At 49.9% G+C, this 13288-nt stretch overlaps 2 protein-coding genes across 2 annotated transcripts; both read left to right on the top strand.

The window, feature by feature from the left end:
- Window positions 1-104: 104 nt before the first annotated feature.
- Window positions 105-2181, top strand: FTJAE_8157 (malate dehydrogenase (oxaloacetate-decarboxylating)(NADP+); the record flags this gene model as incomplete). The annotated part of the gene is made up of 4 exons (XM_037354944.1): window positions 105-240; window positions 413-843; window positions 896-1180; window positions 1234-2181. 4 exons carry the CDS (start codon window positions 105-107, stop codon window positions 2179-2181), a joined length of 1800 nt encoding a protein of 599 aa, XP_037204799.1.
- Window positions 2182-9143: 6962 nt separating this feature from the next.
- Window positions 9144-12339, top strand: FTJAE_8156 (cutinase transcription factor 1 beta; the record flags this gene model as incomplete). The annotated part of the gene is made up of 5 exons (XM_037354943.1): window positions 9144-9383; window positions 9457-9485; window positions 9651-9892; window positions 10140-10651; window positions 10702-12339. The coding sequence occupies 5 exons, from the start codon at window positions 9144-9146 to the stop codon at window positions 12337-12339; spliced, it is 2661 nt and encodes an 886-aa protein (XP_037204798.1).
- Window positions 12340-13288: the final 949 nt, after the last annotated feature.

Here is a 13288-nt window from a genome sequence, read left to right as displayed (position 1 = left end):
GCCTATAACTATATCTAACCTCCCCATGTCTTTCTAGACGAAGACTTACAGATTCCAATCCAATGTCCCCCGTCGACCTTTCCAAGATCGAACAAGAAATCAAGATGGCCGCCCTTGATCAACACCGTGGCTACGTCCAAGACCACTATGCCGAGGTCAAGCAGGACCGAACACCTGAATATGTTGACGAGTCCAATGCTGCCGGCTACCAGATTGTCCGAGAACCTCTCTGGAACAAGGGTAAGCCGTCCCATTCCATCTTGTCAATTGCGACAACACTTGTTGTCACCACTATGGCGCCAGTGGCCTTGCTACCACTTGTAGTCATGGAAGGTGTCTTTCGCTCGTGATGAATTACTTCTTCACCGGCTGTCATACTTTCCTTCAAGCATGCTAACGATCCTTTTTGCAGGACTTGCCTTCACACCCGAGGAACGCGCCTCCAAGAACCTCACTGGTCTCCTCCCCCACACCATGGAGAGCTTCGAGACCCAGTGCGCCCGAGCCATGAAGATGATTCAGACCCGCCAGACACCTATCGACAAGTACCTTTACCTGTCCACTCTCAAGGACCAAAATACCGACCTTTTCTATCGTCTCCTCATCGACAACATCCGAGAGCTCATGCCCCTCGTCTATACCCCCACAATCGGTGATGTCTGCTTGCAATACTCTAGCATTTACACTCGCCCCGAGGCTCTGTACATCTCCATCAAGCAGCGAAAGTCCATTCGTGCTATGCTCCGAAACTGGCCTTGCCAGGACCCCGAGATTTGTGTCATCACCGATGGCTCTCGCATTCTTGGTCTGGGTGATCTCGGTATTAACGGTGTCGGTATCTCTGTAAGTCGATCGCAAAACCATACTTGAAAATACTCCTAACCTGGAACACCAGATCGGAAAGCTTGCTCTTTACACCGGTGCTGCTGGTATCCACCCCTCCAAGACCCTTCCCATTGTCCTTGACTGCGGTACCAACAATGAGGAGAACCTGAGGGACCCCTTCTACCTGGGTCTTCGACAAAAGCGACCTTCATACCCTGAGCAGCAGGCTTTCATGGATGAGTTCATGGAGGCTGCCCGCGAGGTTTTCCCCAACATGGTTGTCCAATTCGAGGACTTCGACAGTGAGAAGGCCTTTGGTTATCTCGACCGTTACCGAAACCAATACCGATGCTTCGTAAGTGAACCGATGAATTTGATGAAAGTTCAGCGCTGACCTGATCTTGATAGAACGACGATATCCAGGGAACTGGTGCCGTTGTGCTGGGTGGATATATTGGCGCCGTTGAGCAGTCTGGTGTTCCCATCGAGGAACAGCGACTTGTCTTCATGGGTGCTGGCTCTGCTGGTGTCGGTGTTGCCAAACAGCTCGTTGAGTACTATACACGCCGTGGTTTGAGCGAGGCTGCCGCCCGTGACAAGTTCTGGCTCGTCGATACCAAGGGTCTGGTTACTAAAGATCGTGGTGACCGCCTGGCTGAGCACAAGAAGTACTTTGCCCGAACTGACAACAATGGTCACCAGTACCGTACTCTCGAGGAAGTCATCGAGTATGTCAAGCCCAGTGCCCTGGTTGGTCTCACTGCGACCTTCGGCGTCTTCACCGAGCCCGTTGTCCGCGCTCTCAAGAACTCAGTCCAGGAGGGTGGCCTTGAGCGCCGTCCTATTCTCTTCCCTCTTAGCAACCCTCTCACAAAGGCTGAGTGCACCTTTGAGCAGGCCATTGAGTGGACTGAGGGCACTGTCCTCTTCGCTTCTGGTTCTCCCTTCAACCCCGTCAAGGCCAAGTTTGGTGACGAAACTCACCACACGGTCTACCACCCCAACCAAGGTAACAATGTTTACATTTTCCCTGGTCTGGGTCTCGGTGCCATCCTGGCCAAGGCTTCTCGAATTACCGACGAGATGGTTTACACCTCCGCCGCTGCTCTGGCCGGCTCCCTAAATGCCGATGAGGTTCACAAGGGCCTTATCTACCCCCGCATTGAGCGTGTCCGTGATGCCAGTGTCATTGTCGCTCGTGAGGTCATGAAGGCCGCTCGACGTGGTGGTGTCTCTGAGCTTCCTGAGTCCCAATGGGCTGAGTGGGAGGAGTGGGGTGATGTTGCCCTGACCACTTTCATCAAACAGCGTATCTACAACCCCCTTTGCTTTGCTGATGCTAAGACGCATCTGTAATCATGTGCACACTTGTGTATGATTACAAGCATTGCCATTTGAGGGTTGGTAATAGGCCAAGATGCATATCTCGACCATGAAGTGCTCGTCGTCGGGATTGCACTTGCAAATGATTGCGGTATTTGATTGACTTGAGTATACCAACTCCGCTGCTTTGTGCGGTCTTGAATGCCAAAGATCAGCTGTGGTTACTGTTGTATGTCATGTTATACCACACGCTATAGTCGGTGGTCTCTAGTACTCTGCTGAGCGAGCCTCCGTGATGAGGCTTTTTTGTTTTCCATAATCTGCTTGACGTGTTAACGGCTATTAATTTTGTTTACATCTGGCATGAACCAGACAGGATGGGAATAGAGGCGAAGTTAAAAAAGAGATGGAAGAAGATTTTACATACCAGTCAACGAGATGTTCGAAACAAGCATTGCTGTGCCTTGCCTCGCCCATTTCCAATGTGACATCTGATGTGGTGACTGTGATGAGATTGTTGGATCAATGATTCAACTAGCGATCAAACACTGCGAGCCTCGAGGTGAGGTGATTGGTTGGCCACAAAATGCCGTGGGTAGATATGTCGGTGACTTGTCATCTTCTGCGAACAAAATGGGTTTGACAATCTTGGGACTTTGCGAACTGGCACTGGAAAACACCTATGAAGGTGCTAAAGATCCAGTCATTCTGGGAAGCACCATGACATGCCTCAAAGCCCAGGCATGCTTTACCTGTCTCAGCGTGAAGGATCAGGTTCTGGTGAGATTGGGTTGAGTGAGTCCAAATCACCCTCCACGATGTTCATGTCGACCAAAGTCTGGGCCCCTGGTGACTCTGACTGAAGGGGCACCTGTGAACGTGTGGAGGTGATGAGTGACCAGGTTGTAAGATTGGTTGCCATGTCTAGGATTTGCCAGTGGGTATTTGGGTGGTTTCGGTCCAACTTATTGTTGTTGTTACGTAGAGGAAAGAATGACGATATGAGATACAAGAAGATCTGCGAAACTTTGCTTGCGATGTCCGATCGCTCAGGCCTGTTGACGTTGTTGGTCTACCAAGCTATGTTGAATTGCTGTAGGAGATTGTTTGTTAGGCCGCCGCAAATCGATGTCCGAGAGCATAAATGGAAACTGAGGCTCTTGAATGTCCAAAGCCAGGCATTGATGCCTGTAGGAAGAGTTGAGGCGAGTTGAGGGCACCACTTGGGCCCAGAGAAATGCCACAGGATCGTGATCGTAACAAACGGGCAGGTGAATGTGAGGGAGGGTTACAACTTGTTGGGGGGAGGTGGTTTTTGTCCCTCGCACAACCTAAGTCAAGTCGTAAGATGGGAGGACGTCAAGGCCGGTTGATAGCCGCAGCCGCTTCAGGACGTCGGTAGCCGAGCCAAAGCTCGCCTGGAGGTTCGGGGATGGCGTTTGCCAAAGCCGAGCAGGGGGAGTCTACATATGCAGTGCGACGGCGCGTGGGTGCGGCAGAGGGCATAGGCCATAGGGCAAGATATGAGACATATTCCTGTCATAGAAAACGTACCCTGTGCCATTGGGCAACGGAGACTGATGGTGGAGGGGTTTTGTATTTGTATTTGAGCAAGGTTTGTTGTTGATACCATGTAGCCATTTCTTTTTCAACGGTGTTATATCTGCGGTGACCTTTGGGATTGTTGTATGTGGAGTCCGTCTCGGGCCCGGGCTCCAGCTTTCGATAATAACGGCGGAGAGTGCGGAAGGTTGGCGGATGGGTGTAGGCAGCTGAGATGTTTTCTTTTTACACAAATTATTATCCTGAAAGGTGTGCTAAACTATGTGTCAAAGAAATTATGTTGTTGTCTTGATTTCATGCCTTATGTACAGAGTAATCAGGCACACATGATGGGTTGAAACACAATTTCGAGGATTAATAAGTTGGCCGTAACTGAGCATCTACTCCATACTGGCAAGTAAGTGCTTTATCAACTCTCACTCCACTAATCATTTACGTCTAGATGGTGTGTAATCATTGAGCAGACCAAATCTCAGCTTCGATTAAGAAGCCTGTTCCTGGTTCGTATCACGCATGAACAGCCCGAGAGAAAAGCTCCGTAGTGGGGATTTCTTCACAAGCAAACACAACATTTGACGTAGATTGTGGTAAATCACTTCTCTTATGCATGAGTTGTTGGGGAGTGTCAAGAGAATGCCCGAGGGTCCCGAGAATTCTACGAGACTGACCGGCGTTATTTCCCTACAGAGTCATCATCGGCCAGAAGTGATGTGCTTAGACCAAGCTGTCAGTGATTGTTGATCTCGGACCTGAATTCGACGTCCTTCGCTCATTGCGCATCTGTGCGTCGTGAATACAGCGAATGATGGCACGATCGTCAACCTTTGGGTTACGGAACATGTCCAGGGCGGGAGATCGGCCACACCACCACCCCAGCTCGTTTACTACTCTATACATACAGACTTGGCAGATTACTGGAATAATGCGGAGGGTAATAAAAATGCTAAAGTCCTACGGAGAAATACCGATATCCAGGTTGAAGGTGAAATACATCTATCAAACCCGGTCCAGAGCTCAACCATCAGGGCCGGTCATGTCAAAAAATAGCCCCTGTCTTGACTGGGCTGGGCTGGAGCTGCATCTGCATCAAGATGGCTTTGACCGGCACGAGACGACACGATGCACGACGAGGTTCCTGGCCCACTTGCACCCCATGGAGAAGCACAAATAACCTGCTGAAGAATTAAAAAGCGGAAAATACCTGCTCTCATTGGAGTTTGATTTCCCCTGCCTTCATGGCTCAAACCTCGAGGGGCTCAACTTGACCAGGCAGGGTTAGCCGGATGTCTTTTCCCGCCCCCCTTCGAGCTTAGGCTTACAGTAGCCCTCCGCAGTGGTAACCAGTGGGCTCGGGTTGTGGCCGATGGGGGAGGTGATCTCAGCGCCGGACACACCGGGGCCGGAAGGGGATCCACTGCGGGTTGAACTCCGCTTCAGGCGGGACTGACTTGACCTTCGGTGATTGATTTGCATCGCGATGATGTGGAGATCCCCCGACGTCTCACCTTTACTAGCTTGCTCCCAAACTGGATGTTCACCTTGGAATTCGAGGCGGTCACAAGAATGACACTCAATAGTTAATACTCCGTACCCACAGAGCACAATACACCCACATGACCTTGACGAAACGGTGAAGAAAAAACACACTTACTGCAGTCAAGGTGTGGGAAAAGGAGTGTAAGAATGAGATGAGGTGAGGTGGTGTAGTGAGGAATTTTCGTTCCGTGTCTCCCATCCTCAGCCCTCTTTAATTTTAGATAGATCACCTTGCTGGCCATCACAATCCATGCAAATCTGCAAGAAGACACAAACCTGCAGCATCGGTTAAATTTGTTGGGGGATGGAAGTTGTATATTTGCTTTTTCTTTTTCTTCATCTGTATGAAGAATCATGACTATGAAAGATCTGAAAGCATTCATATTCGAATCATAAAAGCTAACGAGTACAGAGTATCCGTATATTTGAGCAAGTTTGCTATTTTGCTCCTACACCGACTATTTCATGCCTGATAGAACAAGAAGAACGCATTTAAATATTAAGCTTCAGTGACCCGGAGCAACCCGTTAACTTGCACCGTTAGGAACCCGTAGCGGTGTTGGTCTTCCATGGATGCTCACGCTCACACCCTCAGACGTTTTGGCATGCCATTCCTTCCATGCAAGTGGAAATGTACTTTCGACAGAGATTTCACAGCCTCATGATTCGTCGACAGAGCTACCCATCAAGGATATTGGTTGTTTTTGGATAGCCGAACGTTGCCGACTATTCTCCGTTATTGGCCAATCCGTCTGACGTAATTCGTGTCCATACGAACTGATTGGTTCAGACAATGCCCAGATTCATCCCTGCTGTACCGGACCAAAGGGACAAGCGACATGATGTTCTTGGGTTGAACAGGAGCGTCATAGTTTTTGACTTCATATCAATTGAATAGGTAGTCTCTCGCATCTCGCTGCGTACTGCTACCAGATCTGAGGACACCTTTATAAGATAGCAATTCCAAGAAGGTGGGTCTATAGGGAAAAGCTTTGGTAAACTTCATGATGGCCCTAGGGCAAGGCTTTTGAGAGCGGATAATTGAGGTCCGGAAGTGGGCCAGCTCCAAAAGAAGAGGACTTGGTACGGACTACGGCATGCTGTTCGTGAACCATGAAAACCCCGGTAACTCTGGGGTACCCTCCTCCGCGCGGGTGGTGGAAGTCCGACGTTGACGTTGAGAGGGCTGATTCCATCGAAGAGCACAATGGAAGGATGACGAAGAGAACAGCCCTTGTTCGAATGTTGAGTCGATGCGATGCACAGTACCGATGCCGTCGTACTGTAGGTTTGGTTGGGTATTTTCTTGTTCTCACAACAGGCCGCATTTCTGCGTTTGCAGCGCCTCGTGATGTCTGAGCCGATTCGATTCGACCTTTCCGATTCCGAAGCTCACGCCCACCCCTGCCGATACTGGAGCGGCTGACTCGATTAGGATGGTCAAGGACTATCGGTGATTGGCTTCTCCACACTACACTGACAAACTGTGGGGAGAGGAACGCTGTTGGGATCGGGAACGACACACTGGGCAGTTAGCACGGATACTGGGGACGGCAGCTCAGGTCAGTTCTGGTCAATTGTCTCTCAGGGAGAGCTATTGGACTAACTTAGCTCGTCCAAAGTGTGGAATCAGAATCTGGAAACATTGGACCTGCGGAACCTATTGGCTTACTTACGTGGCCTGTTTCTCGAGACCCATTGTGGGGAGAACGGGGAAAAAGACAGTCAAATCATGAATATGAGGGACAGCATGTGGGTACTGCCGTATTTACATATCTCTCCAAGTCGGGGTAAAGTTTGGAGAAGTTTTATTAATACGTGATGAGGCAGCTGAACGCCTTTCGAGTCAGAATACCACAAAGAAAAAAAAACTTACGGTGGCTTGGGAAATGGGTCAATTGAATTGCTTGTGTCTTTTTGCTTGGCACATAATAACAACATGCGATGTGAATGTGTCGCTCTCAGACTAACTTATAAATGTCGTCAACATCACCTTACCATATCCTCGGATCTCGAATTATTGCTGGATCTAGAGGATTCCAACACATGGTAATGCAAAGGGCTATACTGGCGATCTCTCCGCCATTCGTATTAGCTGCTCAGCCAATGTGTATGTATTGTCGCCAGCTTTACGGAGTAGAGTTGTCAGCCTCTTCAATGCTGGTGTTGCAGCGCCCGTGCTTGCGTGGAGCCGGCATCTCGCAAGGTGGGAGTTGTTGTGGACGTTCAATCTTGAGCTAAGAACCCGGGTGATCCAGCGCAGTATGCATATCAAGAGAAGCAGGATTGCCTTTGATAGGCTTCCAAGCAGAGTTGAGGAGAATGGCAGGAAACAATCGCGAGGTGCAGGTCTCGCCGATCGAGTCCGCCCATACCCGTCAAGATTTTAAACGCTAACCCCGGACCAAGAGGGCATGGCTCAAGAAAGAGACTTGTATCTGGTCCCGCAAACGCCAAGAGGTGGTCTCGACGCCCTGGTGGCTGATTAGGTAGAGTGAAAATAAAAATGAAAGGAGGGGAAGAAAACACCAGACTCAATGATAGAACCCGGCGGACAAAGAATTGTAATACATGAACCAAACGTCTCCTGATTAATCGAAACTTTCTGTCCACTACTGAGACTCCCAGAGCAACCTCTTTTGTTAGATTGACATACTGACAAGCATGGTAGGACATTGTCAAGGATGAACGCAATTCCAAGTCCAAGTTTACTAGCTGCTAACAACAAGTCAAGTGACAAATGCCCAGACAGATGACAAGATTTCGTCAATGCCCAGATATGAAATGCTTGGCTCATAGTGTAAGAAGTTGATAATCTACATGAAATCTTCGAGGCTCGCGATTACATGGTTACATCTCGTTCCCTTAGCTTACCGCACAAACGTAAATCCAACACTGACGTTGATTTTCACGTTTATTTCCTTATCCTTTGGTAATGTGTAGCTCTGCCGTTGTATCGTCACCGATAAAATCCCCACATCCACGCGCACCCCAAGGTGACGGCGAAGGGTGCCACCTCCAGACTTGACCCCCTGCTAGAAGGCCTTGCCTGCTTGGGAGTAGCTCTCCGCTTACAGTAGGAACAGCCAGCGCTAAATTACCCATCATCCAGGTTCTTCATGTGGACTCGTTAGGCCCACCCTCGATGGGCCCTGTCCTGGACGCTCAAACGCCATCGACACCCTCGCCCAAAGACCCTCAAATGCCTCGTACACGCCCTCCTCCACTTGGCTACCTTGGTGCTTGTGCTTGCTCTCATCGATCAAACTGCTTCTTGTCCCCTCCGTGACTAACATGGCTCTGTTAGACTAGTGATGAGAATATAATAACCTTCCGCACCCCCACCAACCGTCCCCCGGATTTCCATCCCCTTGGCTTCAAACTTCTATTCGCACCATACCAGTCGGTGTTCCTCTGTGCCTCTGTTCCTCTTTGATCGTGAAGTAACCCAGATTATCTCATTCCGACGGGGATTACGCATTCGCTCTAATTCAGATTGAGGTCGACATTTGAGCCTCAGCCTGTCCCTGTCATCACTCTTCCAGCCTCGTCTGCCTGACTTCCCACCAGTCTCTGGGTAAACAAGACAACAACCACGCCACGATAAACATATTGAATCTCGACGACAAACGACTGAAACTGATCTGAAATCTCCACTCTACCGATTATATCTGGCCAAATTCAACCCTTCAATGATTCATCACAACGACGACTACTTCCCTCACTCGCCCATTTAATTTCTGCAAGACCTAGAACCGCCATATCGAAGATATTCAGACAGCCCTCGCACTTATTGGACTTTCCGCTACAAGGTCATACCAGGAACTACCATAACTTGAGTTGTCAATAGACAAATACTAAGCCTGGACGAGATCAAACATCACAACAACTCAGCCATGCAAACAGAAGCTTCACAGGGCTCGGCTGCCCCGCCGTCGCCATCGGCAACCTCAGTAAAGGCTTCCAACGAAAAGAACAGCAAGAAGAGAGCCTCACCCTCTGGCGACTCTGAGCAACCGGAAAAGATCACAAAGCGACGCGCTGCCCGTGCTTGCGTGTCCTGCCGGGCACGAAAGGTCCGATGCGACGTTGTCGAAGGAGCCCCTTGTGGAAACTGTCGCTGGGACAATGTCGAGGTACGCTTCTTTGGATTCTGGACAAAACAGCCAATCCCCGCCCTGAATTTGAGCATTACTGACATCTGAGCAGTGCGTTGTCCAAGAAAGCCGCAGGCGAAAGTAGGTTGTCCCAACGTTTTCCGGGCATCGTGTTCCGATCGACTCCATTCCGGCCCCTTGAACCGGCGGCTGGTACGAATGGAGCTCATTCGAAAACCTCATGTCACGCGAAACGCCCCAGAGTAAAAAATTACGTTGAGTTTACGTTGCTAACCGGCGCCGCAGGAAGAATCTTTATACGGCCAGCACAGCGGGCCAGTCCGTCTCCACAGAAGCTCAGTTGCGTTGCAAAACAACGGCCAGCAACGGGAATCCCACAGGTCCTAGCAAGAGTGCGACTGTGGGCATGAGCACAGCCGACCTTCGACGTCCCAGCAGCGGCTCAGCCATCTCGACCAGCAGCATTGACGCACCCAGTGCTTTTCTGAACAGTTCCGCCCTTGATAGCCATGTGCCTCACATGATATGTAAGTTTTTGCGCTACTTTCCACCTCCAACTTCAGCCCTTGTTTTGTGCGCCGTAGCCCTCTCAATTAGCTAGTGGCTTTCTTTTTGGGGGGTGAACAACTCCGTTCTCCGCATTTTCAGCCGCCCCTGGCCCGCTTTCTTCATGTACTCCACAGTGCTTACATGCCTGATCACATGGAAATTTAACAACAATTGATGATGGAATGCGCGGGGACCGAACGAACTTTGGCTGACCACGAGACCCAGATCAACGCTCTGGCTACCGCCGAGATTCCAGCTCACTCAATAAGATTCAGTCAATAGAATCTAACGCACACCGGTCGTCATGGGGTAGCATCATCCCTGACCCTGCGTTCTTCGATAACTTGCGTAACACTCAATTGCTCGGATCTCTCGAAGAGAAGGACACCCCAGCACCTCAGTTCCCTGCATTTTTACGACCTCTGCCAAATAAGATCGCGCCCGAAGATGTCGATTATCTCAAGATTAAGGGCGCACTATCGGTGCCCACCCTACCATTACAAAATGCACTCCTTCAGGCTTATGTCGAATACGTGCACCCATACATGCCGCTTATGGACCTGAACAACTTTCTCGGTATCATTAACAGTCGTGATGGAAAGAATGGTCAGACAAGTCTCTTCCTCTACCAGGCTGTGATGTTCGCGGCGTCAGCCTTTGTAGACATGAAGTACCTCCGTGAGGGTGGTTACACCACTCGAAAAGCAGCTCGCAAGTCCTTCTTTCAGAAGACAAGGGTGAGTAAGGCTCCGACCACGTGGAACTTGCCAAACTAATCCGCCAATAGTTACTGTACGACTTCGATTACGAGTCAGATCGCCTTGTCCTCGTACAAGCTTTGCTTTTGATGACATATTGGTATGAGACGCCAGATGACCAGAAAGACACATGGCACTGGATGGGTGTGGCCATCTCACTGGCACACACTATCGGACTTCATCGAAACCCCGGATCCACCAGCATGGCCCCAGCAAAACAAAAGCTCTGGAAGAGAATATGGTGGTCTTGCTTCATGCGAGATCGCCTCATCGCCCTTGGCATGAGGCGGCCCACGCGTATCAAGGACGAAGATTTCGATGTGCCTATGCTCGAGGAGAGCGACTTTGAGATCGAGGTCCTCCCCGAGAACAATACTGTTATCCCAGCTAGCTGTGCATTGGTTCGCAATCTCGACATGCAGCGAGAGCTGGCTATCATGTGCATTGCCAAAGCTCAGCTGTGCGTATGCATTAGCCGCATGCTGAAGGCGCAATATTCAGTTCTGATCCGGGACAAGATGAAGCCCGAAAATACTACTAACAGCACTATGATGCTTTTCCCTAATAAGCAGTTAGATAACGTTGAGAGCGTTACTGAGGTGGATCACGAACTTATGGCATGGGCTGAATCGCTACCAGCCTGCTGCCAGTACCGCACCCTAACACCATTGGATGTCAAGGACGGACGATCAACAATTGCTGTTCAGAGGACACTCCTGCACATGGTATACTACACTACCATCTCAGCTCTGCACCGACCCCAGTTCCTGCCATCTTCACCTCTCCAGGCCCCGACAACATCTCGACAAGTACAAGATATGTCTCGACTACGGGTTCGCGATGCTGCGATGCATATTACCCGCATGGCTACGGAGCTTCACCAATACCGGTTGGAGCGATTCCTGCCTACGACTGGTGTCACGGTTATTCTTCCTGCAATGATTATTCACCTCCTCGAGATGAAGAATCCCACGCCCCAGGCTCGGGAGCGTGCCACACGAGGATTCCGCCAATGTATGCGGGTTATGGAGAAGCTTCGAGAGGTTTATGCTGCTGCAGATTACGCAACCGGGTTCCTCGATGCTGCTCTGCGGAAGGCTGCGATTGATATCAACTCCAGCGTTGCACCTTCAACTCTGGCCATGATGAAACGGGTACCAATCGAGTTCAGCGCTCAAACACCACCTCCTGAGAATGCGCCATACATGACTGCTTCCGAGTCGCTATTTAACGAGAAGCCGAAGGAGCCTCGGCCTGTGGCAGCACCAACTATGATGCCGCCGAATACTGTTAACGCTGCAGCTTTGGAGATGCCCACAAATTCACCACCCCAGACGGAAATGGAGTCTCCCGCCGCTGGCTTGACACCGAGCGTCAGTGCTGGATCAGAGGAAATTCAACTGGATGTCGACAACATGGATCTCGATTTCATGCAAGGCCACGACGAGTTTGACTGGAATGCTGTGGCCGGAACCGATTTTGATGTTGACCAATGGTTGCAATTCCCCCCAGAGGGAGTGAACAATCAAGACGATAATTTGATCGCCGGAGTATTGGGCGTTGACGAGCCTACTATGTCAGCAGAACAAGCGCTGACCTGGGCTATTAATGCCGAGGTCGATGCCGCCCGGCAAAACGAGAACCGCGAGATTCCTGCCCCGGCATAGTTTCGAGACGCTTCAGCTTCCGTATTGTAACGCAATTCTGGATGAGTGATCTTTGGATGGCGCCTTGCCTTTATTTCATTTTTGCGTTACCTGTTGTATGTGTCTTCATTCGAGACGGGGCGTTGGGGCTGTTGCTCCAGGCGGCGCATTATGTTTTGGAGGGACGGCGGATATGATTTAATGTTTTTAAGGACATCAAAAAGCAACGCTTGGCACGACTGTTGATGAAGACATTGGTTTTGGCGTTTGATATCACCTACAGACAGGAAAGGGATGCCTCGAGGGGCTCAAACTTGTTGTTGCTGGTTGTTTTTCTTGTCAACCTGAAGATGTATTTTGTAGTTGAATGGTAACGAAGTCCAACTTGAATCATGAGTGTATGATGTGACATCTGTTATAGTAACTGTAGTTCTATTCAGTTATGGACCCCTGGATGCTCTAGGGAGTAGGAAAATTCTTGCTGTACTTAATGTTCAAGTAGCAAGTTTGAACCAATGGACCTCGCAGTGCATTGCCATAATAGGTGTCGGCTACGTGAAGCGAGAATTTGGCATGGAGTTTGTAATTTAACTCGGTAGGTAATGAATTGTAGGTCGATTGGGTATGGCGCAATCTATTTGTTGACATTGAAAACTAGCATCATGATGGCTGACAGGGTGACGGTTAACAGGGGCAGATAGGTGCGAACAAGACGGGGCCTTGTGATCATGACTGACAGATAGGCAAGGCATGGACAGATGGGATGGATGAAAAGAGGCTTTCAGAGGAATGGGTGGCTAGCTTCGAATGTCTCTGCCCCCTTTTCTTGTCTTGGTGCTGTAGACATGTTCACGATGGTGTTTTAGTGATATTCAGGAACAAAGCTACCGATAAGATGGTCCAAGATATTGAAGACTGACAAGGGCCAAATCGATATAATTCGATGCCCTGGCTTGGTCGTACAGGGCAA

The sequence above is a fragment of the Fusarium tjaetaba genome (genome assembly GCF_013396195.1).
Source record: "Fusarium tjaetaba strain NRRL 66243 chromosome Unknown NRRL66243_c0000171, whole genome shotgun sequence".
NCBI classification, from domain to species: domain Eukaryota; kingdom Fungi; phylum Ascomycota; class Sordariomycetes; order Hypocreales; family Nectriaceae; genus Fusarium; species Fusarium tjaetaba.
This window is presented reverse-complemented; position numbering and strand designations above follow the sequence as displayed.